Genomic DNA, 14170 nt, shown 5'->3' with positions numbered 1-14170 from the left:
CACTTTGCTTTGTGCAGTGCATTCTCACAGTAGATCTCAATCAACATTTTGTGTTTACCACACATTACGAAGTCCTGCAGGTACTGCATACAGTATAGTACTCTATCCGACCAGAACCCTGGCAAGAAGATATGGAGCGCTAGTGAAGCCAGTCAAGGAACCGGCTTTGCGAACCATGCGAAACCTTGAGGTTAGTTAGTGTAGGGGTTTTTAGCAGAGTTTGCGCACGACGAATCTAGCTATCTTTTTTTCTTTTTTTTTTTTTTTTTTTTTTGACAGGTACCCAGGCCTTCCCAGAATAGGTATCTGGTTGTATTGTTGGTACGGTGCAAATCCATCTTACCCGTTCTAGTGTGTACCAAATCTCGGGGTGCTGTCAATGAATTGTGCCCGCTGCAGAAACGATTAAGTGGATGGTGCTACCGTAATTCCACTGCTTCTTTCCGTCGGCACTGGGAGAAACACACAGTACATTCCCAAAACAAAACAAAAAACAACAAGAAGAAGAAAAAAAACACATTCCAGCTCAGTAGTCATCCGTCTGAACTTATTGCTGGGTCGACTTACAAGGAACAAAACAAGACGGAAATAGAAGCTGGCTTCATTTTACTTAGTCAGTAAATCAAGACTGTGTGCGGGATCATGATTTCCAGGGAAGCCAGGCGATTCTTCGTCCTATACATTCCCCTGATTACAGCCATATTCCTTAGCATTCGTCTGATCCGGAAACACACCACCACTCAGCACCCAGACCAACAGCTATGGACACACCCAACGTCACCGAAATGGGGCTCGAGGCCCAATCTCAAAGACGTAGCTGTAGCAAAACACATTGGGACAGACGACGGCGACGAGGGCAGAAACATCGCAGCAGCAGCACCAGCAATCCCGCAACAACATGAAGAGAAACCACAATCGCCGCCAAACCCACCTCAGATGGTCATTACGCAGACTGCACCCGAAAAGCTCGGCGAGCTGCTGTCTACGGATCCCTTCCAGGGCGCGTCTCAGGCGGTCCCGGAAACGCACGTCGTCGTCTCGTCTTCGGGCGCCCTGAACCTTGCAGCAGCAGCAGCAAAAAAGGCACCGGGCGCAAGGAACAACCCCTTTACGTCCCTCGTGTTCGGCGGCCGCACCGCCATCAACCCAAACGTTCTGCCGCACCCGACAAAGCAAGACACGTACGTCATGGTGGCGCAGGAGCACCCGCCGCCCCCGGACTCTTTCGGCAGGTTCACCGAGCTCACGTGCGACGCTGCCGTCAACGGCCGCGGGGAGCTGGCATGCGTCACGTTCCCCGTGGCCTTGAGCATCCCGCCGACCAGGACCAAGGGGAACGCCTGCGACGATCCGGAAAGGCCCGCGCTCGAGCTGCTGCAGATCAACCAGGGTCCCCACGACGCGCGCGTCTTCTTCGGCCCCCGCGGCGAGGACCCCTTGGTGTCGTACGGGAGCAATTCGGGGTTCACGTGCTTTGGGCAGTGGGTGCAGGACTTTCGGGTCGTCAGTCGCTGGGGTGAGGACCTCGATGATGGTCAGGCGGCAATGATACCAGTGGACAAAACCATCACGCTGGCAGACCAGCTCTTCGCCCGCGGCACAGAGATGCAACGCCCGTTCGGCGACGGCTACTCCCCCGTCGAGAAGAACTTTTTCGTCTTTTGGGACCGCGACGGCGCCATGTACGCGCATCACGACATGCACCCGAGGCGGGTGCTGGGCCGGCTGAATGCGGACGGGAGCGTGGGGAGGGACCTGGGCCCCGACACGGCGCCCGCGGATGCTGCGTGCATGGCGCGCTACCTCCCTGCCCTGGAAAGGGTTTCGTTCCTGTCTGGCCCGGGCGACGAGGATGACTCGGTCCACCAGTCGACAAACTCGCTGGCCATCACCATGTGCAAACGCGCGGATGCGGGTTGCAAACCGGGGCCGGGCAATACCTTCATCGCCACCGTGGTGCAGCACAAGCGGTACCGTGGGTTCAGGAGCTCGTACGAGGCGTACGTGGTGCTGTTTCGACAGGAGGCGCCGTTTGCGCTGCATGCCGTGTCGCGGAGGCCGTTGTGGATCTCGGGGCGGAGGAGGACAGTGCTGCCGGCCTCGGTAGATGGTGGCGGAGCCGGAGTGGAAAGAGCCGAGATGTTTTACATTACGTCGCTCAACTGGATGAGGCGGGGGCAGGGGTATCACGGATACCTGGACGACGAGATACTCGCCGGATTCGGCATCGAGGACGAGAGGCCGGCGGTGCTGGACGTCAGGGCTGAGGATTTGTTTCAGGACTTGGGGCTGTGTTGAATTCTTTTGGTTGTGTTTCTTGTTTGTTTGCTTGCACGATATCCATTTGCTATTATTATACACGAATGCGAGAGTCACTTCTCTTGCCAGGGTCCTCCTGTGCTAAAATCCCCATTACCGTCCCTAATCATTACTTCGGATCCACTCTTCGGACATGTATGGACCGGCTGTTGCGGTATGTGTTTGGAACCACAACTCAGCTATGTGACTCGTGTTAGCCATCTCTTCATCTGCTGTGGTGCGTTCAAAGGGAGTTAATCCAAACAACTTACCACTGTCCAGGCGACCTGCGCTGGTCCGTAAACGCAATGGTCATGTCATCAGTCCTGAGACTAGCCAGCGTCGCGCTACCAGCCGTAGTGAGCAGGTCCCTAAAGTTGACGACCATGAACACGTCCCGACTGGTGGATGTGGTCGACACTGCAGTCGAGATCCTATCCGTCTTGAGCCAGGGCTGCCCAAACGCCCAGCCCTCGCCGCTGAGGCTGGTCTGGGAGCTAGCGGAGCCGACGATGCTGCCGGGCGTGACGGCGTAGGCTGCCTGCAGGTTCCCGACGACGCCGGAGGGCAGCTCCGCGAAGCCGTGCTGCGTGTTCTCGACGACGGTCGTGATGCACCCAATCGGGTAGCGGGCCTGCACCACGACGGCGCACGTCCTGTCCCGGTCCGAGGCGGGAGTCAGCTCCGCGGCGAACTGGTCAAAGCCCAGCGTCACCGCCGTCCGGTCAAGGCTGATCTGGTTGGTAAAGGTGCCCGACGGGCAGCCGTTTCCGGCCACCGTCACGGTCTGGATCTGAATCTGGTCGCCGACTGGGAGGTTCTGGCGGCGCTCGAGGGGGTTGGTCGGCGCTGCGATGGCCAGGTGCAGGAGGGGGATGAGAGTGGGTGCTAGCCTCATTTTTGGACGTTTGGGGAAGATTTTTCAGGAATGGGGAGGAGATGTGCCAGGGATGTGTGGGTTTTGTTGCTATGCAGTCCGTAGAAGGATGAAGAGAATCTCTGGTTCCGTATCAGTAAAAGGTACATGATGGCCTGTCGGCATGACCTCGTTTTATACATGGTATCAGTTGGTATGAAAGCCTTGAGCTGGAGAACAGGCAGCACTGAGAAGCATCTTGCGACGGCAAGATCGGCATTCTCTCTTTCAAGCTGGGGATAAACTGACGAGCCCTGGGGTGGGTGGAATAGCAGGAAGCGAAAAGGCGCAGACGACATCTTGTGAGTGCTCAGCTCTTAATTTTCTCTCTCTTTCAGTTGTACAGAGGTAGTTTTACCAGGTGGATTCTCATATCACACCTAGCGCCGCATTTCCCGTCCTTCCAAGACCAATATTTGCCCGTAAGGGTGTCATCAAAAAGCCCGAGTGTGTGCCCCCATGAACGCGACTATTGGTAACGGGGTCAGAGAGGCCTAAAGTGGAAGCTGCAATGACAAGGTGCTAGTGTTCGATCTTAAAGCTGAGTAAGGGAGGTAGCCAAGCCTCTGTCAAATAAGTATTTCTTTTTTTGATTCTTGTATGGGCAAGTATTCTAGATCATGGCATTGTTGAATAGGAGCCGCAAAACAAGTACCTGGTAAACACGTTGCGTTTCCCATACCCGTCGTATATTGCGTGCAGCGGCTTGCGGGCGTACCCATATTGGATTTCCGTCGCTTGTCGGTCGCCAATCGACAATTTCTCATTCCCAGCTCGCTACCACCTCTTGTAAAAATGGACACAAAAAAAGATTACATTCTCGAGTTACGTACTCGGGAGTCCTCGCCGACAAGTGTGGGTCGAGTACGTTCTGCCGTGTCCCCCATGACCCCTTAAGGAGGATTTGCTGACCACCAGATTTGTGCTAAGCCTCCACGATGCCTCTCGAATATACCTTCAGGCCAGCGGTCGGGTTGCATCGTGAGCCGTTCCGTCTGTGGATAGGATTACGTGCGGGGGAACCATGATGCAACCTACGACACATAGCTATTTAAAATCCAAACTCACCCGATATGCAGTGGTGGGTAGCTTATTGGTTCTTCTTGCAGCTTTCGGGTTCTCCTTTTTTGTCTTGCGGGGAAAGGCATCCAATGGGGGGTTGTTTGTCATTAGAATTCGGGCAGAGACAGACGAACGCCGTCACTCATAGCTTACAGGCACCTCAAGGGAATATTTAGCACTGACAGAGTTCCCAGCCTATTTCCCCCGCTGCGCTGTAGCCATCTCTTTGCCAACGAAATCGAGGGGGTCGTCTCGACTTTCCGTCCGGCTACTTGTCTGCAAGTTTTGCCACACCTAACACTAAAGACAAGAGTCAGTCACGGGACCCTGATTTGCTCTATAAGCACAATTGATTAAAAGAGCTAAGATGTGCCTTCTTCTTTGTTCCTGCGCCTCCCGTTTTGTACATGGTCGTCTACTATTTGGTTCCATTCGACGCCGCTGTCACGAGGTTGAGAATTATATAAGCTTAGCTGACAACTTATTACCAGATATGAATCATTTCAACAGGGCTGAGGCGGGAAGAGATATATTGCAAACGTACGGAAACAGGAGCAATTAGAAATCCCGAGGGGGTCAGTTAATATATCTATACGACGTTTCCGTCTCTGGGCGTGCATCAGCTCCCGCGTAACTCGCTTCCAGAAAAAATGCGAAACCATCTGCTGCCTAATGTGCTTTTTCGGGCAATGCCCCGGCTGTTTGGCAGGTTTTGTTTTTTTGGCATTCTCACCCGCAAAATTTTGGTCGCAGGATTGAACTTCTCAAAGTCACAACACAAGCACTTAATTTAGGAACTTTATAGCGGGAAATAAGTTGATGGGAATCATTGCCTGTCATTTTACCCCTGCATACACGGGAGGCTGTATAGAACTGCTGTATCTAGTAGACAAAATTTTCTAATGTCTTCACATCACTTGGGATGGTTCACAGCCGGCCTGTCACATCTCGGCACTCACCTGCATCAATTGTTAGCCGGGTCCAGCTGCCTGGAACGCTGCCAGGCATTCCGTAACACCGTCGCGGCATCCCTCTGCTGCGGCTCATTTGGCCCAGAGCCAGCAGCACCAGCGCCTCCACCCTCAGCCTCAGCCAACTTCCTCACCAGCTCCTCCGCCAGCCCCAGGTGCTCCTCGTGCTTGTGCCTGACCAACACAGCAACTCTGGGGCTGACGTCGGCGGCGCGGAAGCCGCCCACCACGGACGAGCGTAGCTCGGGCCATTGGATGTAGTAGTCCCTGAAGCGGGAGATGCACTCGGGCGCCCAGCAGGTGTAGCGGCGCTCGTCCAGGCTGGCCGTCAGGAGGTTGGTTGCCTCGAAGATGTGGTCACAAACCTGGCACACCCGCAGGTTGATGCTGGGGATTTCTTGGTCCTTGATCGCCCCCAGGCCGCATCCGATCGCGAGGCGCTTGATGTTGGCTGCGTGCCAGGCGTCTGCCGAGTTGAACGGGTGGAATGGTGAGTTGGTTGGGTTGGCAGGCATATTTGCCTTTGCTGCTCAAGTCCTCTTTGTTCTTTTTACTAGAGTTTTGCTGTCTTGTTAACGATGGATGGGGTAGTTGGGGACTTATCTGTATTCTTATTGCTTATTGTGGTTACAGTTGAGTACACGGACTGCAGTCTGTCAAAACCTTAGATTGCTCAATGGGCTGCTGTGAAGAATCTTCTTTCGAACTCAAGCAGTGGCGGGTGATATGTATGCCTGTCAAAGTCTTTCAAGTGTTACGGAGAATTCAGAAACAAAGACATTGTTTTGCGATGGTTAACACATGCACTTGGGGATCAAAGAAACCAGAGAGGGCATATATACCTTGTCATTGGGAGCATTTTAATTCTTTGTTCTTTGATACTTATTGAAGTCGTTGGAGTGTCAATGGGAGGCTTCAACTAACAATTGCTAACCGTAGAGCAGATTTCAAACATACATGATACAACCCCAGACAAAGGTCGATTATGGCGCTGTGTCACACATGGAGTATACCGTTGCCGTTGTGAGAACCACCAGCCAAATCACAATATCCTGAACCTCTGTGACTTAAAATGACATCCTTGATAGGAGAATAATTTTTCTCCCAACGCTAGCAACCCGATGCGTAAAAGTAGTCTTCTAACCCCTTTTTTGGTCATTCTAGTACGACAATTCACTCCAGCTTGCTTTTAAGACGTCCTTAACCTCATCATGCGGTAAGATACTTGGCCAAGCTCTATAATAATCCGGTAAATTCATGAATCAACTGGATTGTGGCGTTCCTTCAGCTATGTATAAGTTTCGACAACTTGTGTGTTGCCGGTCGAGTAAACGTAACATTCTCATACAAACGGTTGAAAAATCAAAGAGAAAAAGGCCAATAAAGCTGACAAGAGTTTCAAGGTAATAAACATGAAGATCCAAGAAAGGAAGAACGTCAAAAGCTTTATAGGGAAACACACATTACCCCATACAACAAAGGCAGCAGACTTGCTTCAGTCTAGGTCCTTTACATTTAAAGTCAGAGCTTTTGAGAATGAAAGTTAAAGGATTTCTATTTGGCTTCGTAAATACCATATAAAAGAGATGAGGACTTAAACATTAATATACTGAGAATCTCAACAGTTACCCAGTTTTAGCTGGTGAATAATCCATAAACTCAGCTTTGATAACCTCCCTGCCACGAAGACTCGCGGTTCGGTCTCCTTCTGTCGAATTCTTTCATCCGCCGGGGCTTTCGAGGAACGACCACGAGGAGCTTCCCATGAGCATACATTTCCCTAGAAGCCCTTGCTATCAGAGTAGCCTCGCTTCCATACTTGGGAATTCAGTTAATCATATAAATTGCTACAAACAAACGCTGAAAAGGACTCTTCAAATCAACTACAAAAGAGGGACCAAGATTGCACATTATTTTTACAGATTGAAAGTCATAAAGCGTGCCCATTGACCCGTTATTCATGACCTATATCAATCTCTCAGAAACTAAAAAGCCTGGACATGCTGCCCCATCTATATCTCGTAGGGGGTATATTCCTTGCAAGTACATAACGTTTTCATAACATTACTGCTACAAGGCCTTTTGAGGCTTTATTTACATACTGTAGAAAGATATACGCTCAAAGCTTCAGGGCCCTTTGCAGCATGCAGGCAGTGACAATAATTCTTCAACTGATAAATGTGTAATAGTTGGCTAATTCTCTAGTCTAATTCTCTAGTCTAATCCTCTTTAGCCAACGGCCTCATCAACGACAAACGAGTTACGCGTCAATCAATTCGATGTATCACCATTTGATGCAGAGGTGGCGCAGTGTTTACCCTGCCGAAATTGCTTTTGATAACTCCAGCCATGACCACGCGAACGCGACCATCCCGCTCCTCTCTTTGAGGCGTCGCGACCGGCACCCAAGGCGTAGTCCAGACCGTGATATCAGTCATGCAACTCGCCTGCTGTTCACTGCCAGCATCGCACATGGCAGTGGAGAGGATGAAACACGTTGACCCCAGTTGACGGTCGTCGCCGCTCCTTTGGCGCGGCATTGGGGCAAGGGGGATGTCCACTCCGGTGTCTTCGACAGGGCCAGCCATACTGCAATTTTGATGCAGATACTTTAAGGACTTGCCTCATTTGGAAATCAAGGGAAGGGAGCAGTTCGTTGCGGGGGAACAGGTGGTAAGTGCGCACCGCGGGGGGAGTGACAGGGTCGAGATCCGCTGCTGATGTACATTGCCATCTACGCCACTTACACTGAAGGGAGCCAAGATCAGCCAACGTTATGACATCCGAATTGTCATGTCCAGAAAAGCATTAAATAATCTACATTGTGATGTCTCGTGGTGCGAGTTATACAGGCTTGAAGGCCGATGGAGTTGAAACTAACGCTGAAGCTTCATGTAAATTCCCGGCTTCGACAGGTCAAATGTGCTCGCCCACCCCGACCCTCAAACCCCAAAGGCTATTCCATCCTCCCAGCACAGTCGAACTTACGGCTGTTGATCCAAGTACATACAGAGAGAGAAATTGGGTCAATTGTCCCTCTGTAGATATCGAAAATGTCTGGGTGAGTTGTCCAATGGCCGAGAGCCAAGCCAGGGCTGGTGAGCATGGGTGGATAACATGAACTGAGGGCAAACCCCTAGGGGCGGGCATCAAGGAATGCATCAACAAGAACTCCAAATGTCTGGCAATGCTTATAATTCTGTGGAAGGAAGTGACTTTTTGTATATACATAAGTTGTCTAGACTCGTCTTCGTCGACTTTCTTCTGCTTCTTCCCCGCCAGCCTCCGTTGCCAGCTCACACATCAGCCAGCCACCATCGCCAACTCACCTTCTCGCCTCTTGACTTTATCTGCCAAAATTCGTTAAATATCTCGGCATTTCGGCATTCCTTGGCATTACCTTTTCCTTCATCATCATCAGCAACATCATCAAAAACATTCTACCTCATCATCCTACAATCAACCAACACATCCATCCACCCCAAACTCGCCCAACTTCCAACTTCCGGCTTCATTCAACCAACACTCACCGAATTTCAACCAAAATCTCATCCAAAATGCGCTTCTCAATCCTCACCGCCGCCGCCGCCGCCTCCATCTCTGGCGTCCTGGCCGCTCCTCAGGTTTACTTCAACGCCACAAAGACCGGCAACGTCACGCCGTCTACCCCTTCCATGCCCAAGGTTGCCGTGGCCGCCGCCGCCGCGGCTCCCGCAGCCCCTCAAGCCGCCGCAGTCCCGCGAGTCGGGCAGGCCAAGGAGATGGTCACGGCGCTCAAGGCCGACGTCGAGGGCGATCTCGCCGACATGAAATCGGGCGACGTCACAAAGATGAAGAGCAGGATCAACACCGTCACCACAAAGGTCGATAGCGTCTCCTCCATGGTCGCGTCCATCCTCAATGACGTCGACCTCGGCGGCCTTTCCGAGCAGGACAAGTCGGCCGTGCTCGGCATGTTCAAGGAGGCCAAGGACCTCGCGAGCGAAGTCGAGGACAGCATGGGTTCTATTAACCCTGGTGAGTAATTTGTTTTTTTTTCTCTCTCTCTCCTCCTTCACTTACAATAAGCAGCAGCGCAACTATGTCATCTCTTTTCTTTAACTTGGCTCCCACTAACACCAAAACCCCCCAACAGATAACCGCGCCGTTCTCCAACCCGAGCTGGACGTTTTGCGCGTCGACCTGGGCGCCCTCCTCGGGCCCCTCTTGAACGTCCTCTTGGGTCTCCTCGGTGGCCTTCTGGGTGGCGCCAAGCCGGACTCCAACGGCAAGCCCAGCGGCGAAAAGGGTGGTCTGCTCGGCAACCTCCTTGGTGGCCTTTTGGGCGGCCTGGGTCTTGACGGGATCCTGTAAATGGTTTGTTTTCTATTCGAGCAGGCTGCGCAGACGGATGAAAAGAAGAAAAAAAGCGTTCATGGGAATAATGAGAAGTTGAAAGTCGGGAATTTTGGTCTAATGATTGTATATTCATGAAAAACTTGGGAGTCACGGACAGATGGATGATTTGTTTTGGCGTCAGGGGGCAGCGAGCGGTGCGGGATCCCAAATTTTTGATTTTAGTTATTTCAAAGAAAAAACATTGTTTTCTCAATTCTTCCCAGTAGTGAGCTTCGGTTCTTTGTTTTCGCCAAGGAGAGGCAAAAGAGCTGCTCTACCTTTACAGCGCAAGGAAAAAGTTGAAGCCGCAGTATACTTACTCTCTTGCCACGAAAAAGACATGATTGAGTTCATAAATTGCAAAGTTGTATGATGCAAGCTTTCTTAATCAGCAATATATAATCGACATGCAAGAAACTCACAAACTTCGCTTTCGTCATTTACTTTTCGATTGACGTGATTCAAGACCAAACTACCCTGCAAGCCTGTAACGCGCGGACAGCTTCCCCAACCTTGCCGTCGCTCCGTCTCGGCATGCCGGACTTTTGACTCGCCAACTTGGGCAGCGGCAATTTGTTTCGGGAATGGCCAAAAAGAAAGCTCCCCCATAACTCCGGTCCGTCGATTGGCCTACCAAAGAAAGGAGAGCAAGAACCAACTCGTGTTTTGCCTTTCTTTTAAGCGGGAAAGGTCCGTTCTATTAGTCATCGGACGATGAGTATCCATGTTCATCCCCTCGGCTCCCACATTGGGGAAGGCTTGGCTGTTGTTTAGCCAAACATACCATCCCACTTGGTCCCGTATCGCATCAGAGAGGGAAAGTCGCGACGACTTCGTCCGTAGTTCCGTATTCGCGGGTTTGGTGGGATTGTTGGCGGTTCCCCGAAACCTGTATAAATCATGGCGGTCCTTCTTGGGGGTTGCCACACTCAGCTGTGATGTGCATATATCCATCATTATAATCACTATATTAAACAAACAAGACATAATATTCAAGTAGAGACTTCTCTGATCCCTTCATAACAAGTTTGAACTAAAGCGCAAACCATGGTCGAGTACAAACGAGTTGCGCACGCCGGAGTAAGCACCTAACCCCTGAATCCACATCACAAATGTTTATCCTTTCCATTCATCTTTTTCCCCACCTTTCTCCGATCGATTAATCCCATTTACTAACACGCACCCTGCCCCCCCAGGCCGCTGGCAGTCTCGGTGCCACCGTTTTCAAAGCCCTGATCGACGCCGGCTTCGAAGTGACGGCGCTGGTCCGCACGGCCGGCAAGCTCCCAAGCGAGCACGCGGGCAAGTACAAAGAAGTCGTCGTCGACTTCTCCTCTGTAGCATCCCTGACGGACGCCCTGCGCGGCCAAGACGCGCTCGTCAGCACCGTCGGCGCGGCCGGGCTGGCGGGGCAGGAGCAGCTAGTGCAGGCCGCCGTCGCTGCTGGGGTCAAGCGCATCCTCCCGTCCGAGTACGGCTGCGACATATCCCAGCCGGCGACGCACGGCCTGATGCCGTTTCTCGACAAGATCAAGATCGTGGCTCTGGTGGAGGGCGAGGCGGCCAAGAACCCGCAGCTGACCTACACCTTGGTCACCAACAACATCTTCCTCGACTGGTGTCTCGAGTTCGGCCTGTTGGGCGACCTGCGCACCAAAAAGGCCACGACCGTCGACGGTGGCAGCGACCGCGGCAGCCTGACGCGCCTCGGGACCGTCGCCGCTGCTGTCGTGGCCGTGTTGCGCAACCCGGACCTGACGGCGAACCAGCGGGTGCGGGTGCACGACGGCGCTCTGTCGCACAACGAGGTCCTCGAGGCCATTAAGGAGGTCACGGGTGCAGATGGGTGGGTGGTTGATGATGAGAAGTCGCCGGATGTCAAGGCAAAGTCGGACCAGGCGCTGGCAAAGGGCGTGTTTGAGCCGTGGGTGTTTGTTGGGTACATACGCACCACGGCGTTTTCCCCTGCCGCCAAGGCGGATTTTACGGGTAGGACGTGGAATGCCAAGCTCGGGCTCAAGGAGTACTCGCCTGAGGAGACAAAGGGGTTGATTAAGGATATTGTCAAGGGGATTTTGGCAGCGTCAAAGTAGCACACTAGGGCTTTTGTAGCGAATTGAGATTTGACGTTATGGGACAAAGCTATCTGAAAATGTTTTGTTCTCACTACCTGACTGACACGTTCTCTCCTGCATTGTCACTGTCCCGAGAAAATGTGGAATATTGAAAAAAAGAAACAAAAAACAAAAGCCCAAAAACATCTTCATAAATCATGCCACTCCAAATTCCTATCGACTCACCCATACCCACCATTCACACAAGCTCTACATAACCTAGCGACGAAGCGTCGAAGAGACCGACGCTGTCTCCACGTTGTCCTTGGAAACGGGCAGGACGGACTCGGTGTTGCGGGCGGCACCAGCACGACGCTTCCTGAAGACGAGGAAGGCGACCAGACCAACGACAGCCAGCGAGCCGACGATTGTGCCGACGGTGATACCGGCAATGGCGCCGGTTGTCAGACCAGCTGGGGACTGCGAGTTGTTGGTTTCGGGGGAGACGGGGGTGGTGGTCGTCTCCGGGGCGGCGAACTCGTCCGAGGTCACGTTGAAGCAGGGGATGGCCGTCTTGAAGAGGCTTGTTTCGACGTATTGCTGATGGGGAAGGTTCGTTAGCTGGATTTCATCCAGGACTACGTTTGTGTGTGTGTGTGTGTGTGTGTTTGTGTTTGTGTGAGTGTTAAGCCGGTTGGGACTCACAATGTCGGCACATGCATAAAATGTCTGGTCGTCGCCGTTGTTCTCACCAGAGAATTTGGACCGGTACTTGAGCTGGATGGTGGCATCGTCGCCAGCCTTGACGGTACTTGGTGGGGCGTTCAGCTTGTAGCACTGGTGACCGGATACGATCTTGTCAATTGAAGATGGGATCGCCTGTTGGGTAAAGTCACTATTGCTCTTGGGGTCTTTTGTTTGCTTGGTGTTAGTGGAAGAGGAATAACTTGCCAGGGCACTTGCAAGACCTGCTATAGTCAAATGGAAGGAATTATAACTGTAATACTGACCTTTGGCATAGGACATGGTAAACTCCACATCGTAAGCGTCGGCAGCGATGGAGAGGGAGATGGCACCAGCGGCTGTACAAGAAGAAGACACGTTAGCACATCGACAAGCGACAGTCAGCCAGAGTCAACTCGAAGGGTTGGGACTATCATTGTACAGAGTGGGAAAGGGGTCCGGTTTCCGACACCCTGGGTGCTTCCGCAAGGCTCAGTGTTGTCTGCTTCGGCGGACCACGGGCGGTCGGCAGGCCACAGGAAAGCAACCGGGCCCATCTCAGTCCCCATAGCGCCGACCCCGTGGGCCGTGGGATCGTTGCGGATACCGAGAGCGGCGACGGTGCCGGCAGCCAGGAGAATGGTGGCCACCTTGGACTGCATTGTGGAGGGTTTGCTGAAGCCTATTGTACAGGAAAGAGTCTTGAAATTTACAGTCTGGCTGTTAAACCTCTATTTTCTTTGCGGAATAAAAGCTGTTCTGGGATGACTGTAAAGGGGATAGGTAGGGAAAGGAAGAGGCGAGAAAGGTATCCCCCTCTGCTTATATGACCCATGCAGCCTGCCAAGCATGCCGTGAGTTTAGCCCTGTGCCAGCTGCACTCGGATTTCCGAGGTGGAAAGATGTGGGTGGGTGGTCAATCTAGTCCGTTTCTCATGCCCGGTGTTTGTCTTGATAAGACCTCATCGTCTTGCAATAGCCAAGTGCCGAGAGGGAGGGTCTATTCGGTTGGTAGTGTAACACAGGTTTCTTTGCCTTTAAACCCCTCTTGCAAAATGGCTGCTGGGTTACAGTCTACCATCATTTCAAAGACAATATTTTGAATAACTTGATGCTGACCACACCATGCAAACCATTTCTCTCAGAATATCATGTCTCGCAACATTTGTCAAGGTGAGACTGTGGGCCAAAAGAGGAAGCGGTTAGCTCACTAGAAATGGATGGAGGCACCTAGAGAAACCCCGGAAAATCATCGCCGAGGTTCTATAACTTGGCTCTCGGCCTTTCTAAAGCAAGGAACTCTCGCAGGAAACAGGACGATTGGTTGACACAACAACATCATGGAATGCCAAGGCTGCCCAAGAACCAAAAATGGAAACGCTGGGCGGAAAGGTGGAAAAGAATGATACCTGAACTTCTCCCGAATAGCTTCAGCTCGGTTAACTTCTGATCTTTTCACATGGTTTATGTTTGCAGAACCCCCTTGTGCTATCCCACATGCAAGCCTCCTCTTGGACATCAAGCCAACACATATATCTCGGAGAGATATTTCCTTTGGGTCGGCGGGTAAAAAGAAGAAAATCCGGATGCTACCATTGTGGAACAAACAGGGTAACAAGGTCCGAAGATCGGAGGACCTCCACGTCTGGGGTATGACAAGACCAGGGAGCTTCGGGGGTGATAGGGCTGTTGATTGGACATAGATGAGAAAAATCAGATCATCTGATAAGATTAGATTTCTAAAAGCTCACGGGCGTAGGTGGGGAACC

General features: G+C 52.0%; 7 protein-coding genes across 7 annotated transcripts; 4 read left to right on the top strand and 3 right to left on the bottom strand.

Annotated features, from left to right (window-relative positions):
* Positions 1 to 563: 563 nt before the first annotated feature.
* PgNI_00676 (uncharacterized protein) lies at positions 564 to 4107 on the bottom strand. The gene is made up of 2 exons (XM_031120754.1): positions 2571 to 4107; positions 564 to 2498 (listed from the first exon to the last, which is right to left on the bottom strand). The coding sequence occupies exons 1-2, from the start codon at positions 3194 to 3196 to the stop codon at positions 2495 to 2497; spliced, it is 630 nt and encodes a 209-aa protein (XP_030988277.1). The 5' UTR covers positions 3197 to 4107; the 3' UTR covers positions 564 to 2494.
* Positions 643 to 2298, top strand: PgNI_00678 (uncharacterized protein; the record flags this gene model as incomplete). The annotated part of the gene is made up of 1 exon (XM_031120756.1): positions 643 to 2298. The coding sequence occupies one exon, from the start codon at positions 643 to 645 to the stop codon at positions 2296 to 2298; it is 1656 nt and encodes a 551-aa protein (XP_030988269.1).
* PgNI_00677 (uncharacterized protein) lies at positions 2457 to 3190 on the top strand (the record flags this gene model as incomplete). The annotated part of the gene is made up of 2 exons (XM_031120755.1): positions 2457 to 2473; positions 2581 to 3190. The coding sequence occupies 2 exons, from the start codon at positions 2457 to 2459 to the stop codon at positions 3188 to 3190; spliced, it is 627 nt and encodes a 208-aa protein (XP_030988278.1).
* Positions 4108 to 5240: 1133 nt separating the features above from the next.
* On the bottom strand, positions 5241 to 5762 carry PgNI_00675 (uncharacterized protein; the record flags this gene model as incomplete). Its single annotated transcript, XM_031120753.1, has 1 exon — positions 5241 to 5762. One exon carries the CDS (start codon positions 5760 to 5762, stop codon positions 5241 to 5243), a length of 522 nt encoding a protein of 173 aa, XP_030988276.1.
* A 3042-nt stretch (positions 5763 to 8804) lies between these two features.
* PgNI_00674 (uncharacterized protein) lies at positions 8805 to 9600 on the top strand (the record flags this gene model as incomplete). The annotated part of the gene is made up of 2 exons (XM_031120752.1): positions 8805 to 9264; positions 9383 to 9600. The coding sequence occupies 2 exons, from the start codon at positions 8805 to 8807 to the stop codon at positions 9598 to 9600; spliced, it is 678 nt and encodes a 225-aa protein (XP_030988275.1).
* A 1071-nt stretch (positions 9601 to 10671) lies between these two features.
* Positions 10672 to 11717, top strand: PgNI_00673 (uncharacterized protein; the record flags this gene model as incomplete). The annotated part of the gene is made up of 2 exons (XM_031120751.1): positions 10672 to 10704; positions 10821 to 11717. The coding sequence occupies 2 exons, from the start codon at positions 10672 to 10674 to the stop codon at positions 11715 to 11717; spliced, it is 930 nt and encodes a 309-aa protein (XP_030988274.1).
* Positions 11718 to 11734: 17 nt separating this feature from the next.
* On the bottom strand, positions 11735 to 13334 carry PgNI_00672 (uncharacterized protein). The gene is made up of 4 exons (XM_031120750.1): positions 12844 to 13334; positions 12689 to 12760; positions 12384 to 12589; positions 11735 to 12278 (listed from the first exon to the last, which is right to left on the bottom strand). Exons 1-4 carry the CDS (start codon positions 13061 to 13063, stop codon positions 11958 to 11960), a joined length of 819 nt encoding a protein of 272 aa, XP_030988273.1. The 5' UTR covers positions 13064 to 13334; the 3' UTR covers positions 11735 to 11957.
* Between the last annotated feature and the right edge of the window lie 836 nt (positions 13335 to 14170).

This window comes from Pyricularia grisea, assembly GCF_004355905.1.
Source record: "Pyricularia grisea strain NI907 chromosome Unknown Pyricularia_grisea_NI907_Scaffold_1, whole genome shotgun sequence".
In the NCBI taxonomy this organism is placed as follows: domain Eukaryota; kingdom Fungi; phylum Ascomycota; class Sordariomycetes; order Magnaporthales; family Pyriculariaceae; genus Pyricularia; species Pyricularia grisea.
The sequence above is the reverse complement of the archived record's forward strand: the minus strand, read 5'-3'. Positions and strand labels throughout refer to the sequence as shown.

Coding starts and splice junctions, on each gene's coding strand:
- PgNI_00672 (XM_031120750.1), bottom strand. CDS start 13,063: ATGCAGTCCAAGGTGGCCACCATTCTCCTGGCTGCCGGCACCGTCGCC. Junction 12,590..12,688: donor TACCATGTCCTATGCCAAAG/GTCAGTATTACA, acceptor AGCAAACAAAAG/ACCCCAAGAGCAATAGTGAC. Junction 12,279..12,383: donor TTTATGCATGTGCCGACATT/GTGAGTCCCAAC, acceptor CTTCCCCATCAG/CAATACGTCGAAACAAGCCT.
- PgNI_00676 (XM_031120754.1), bottom strand. CDS start 3,196: ATGAGGCTAGCACCCACTCTCATCCCCCTCCTGCACCTGGCCATCGCA.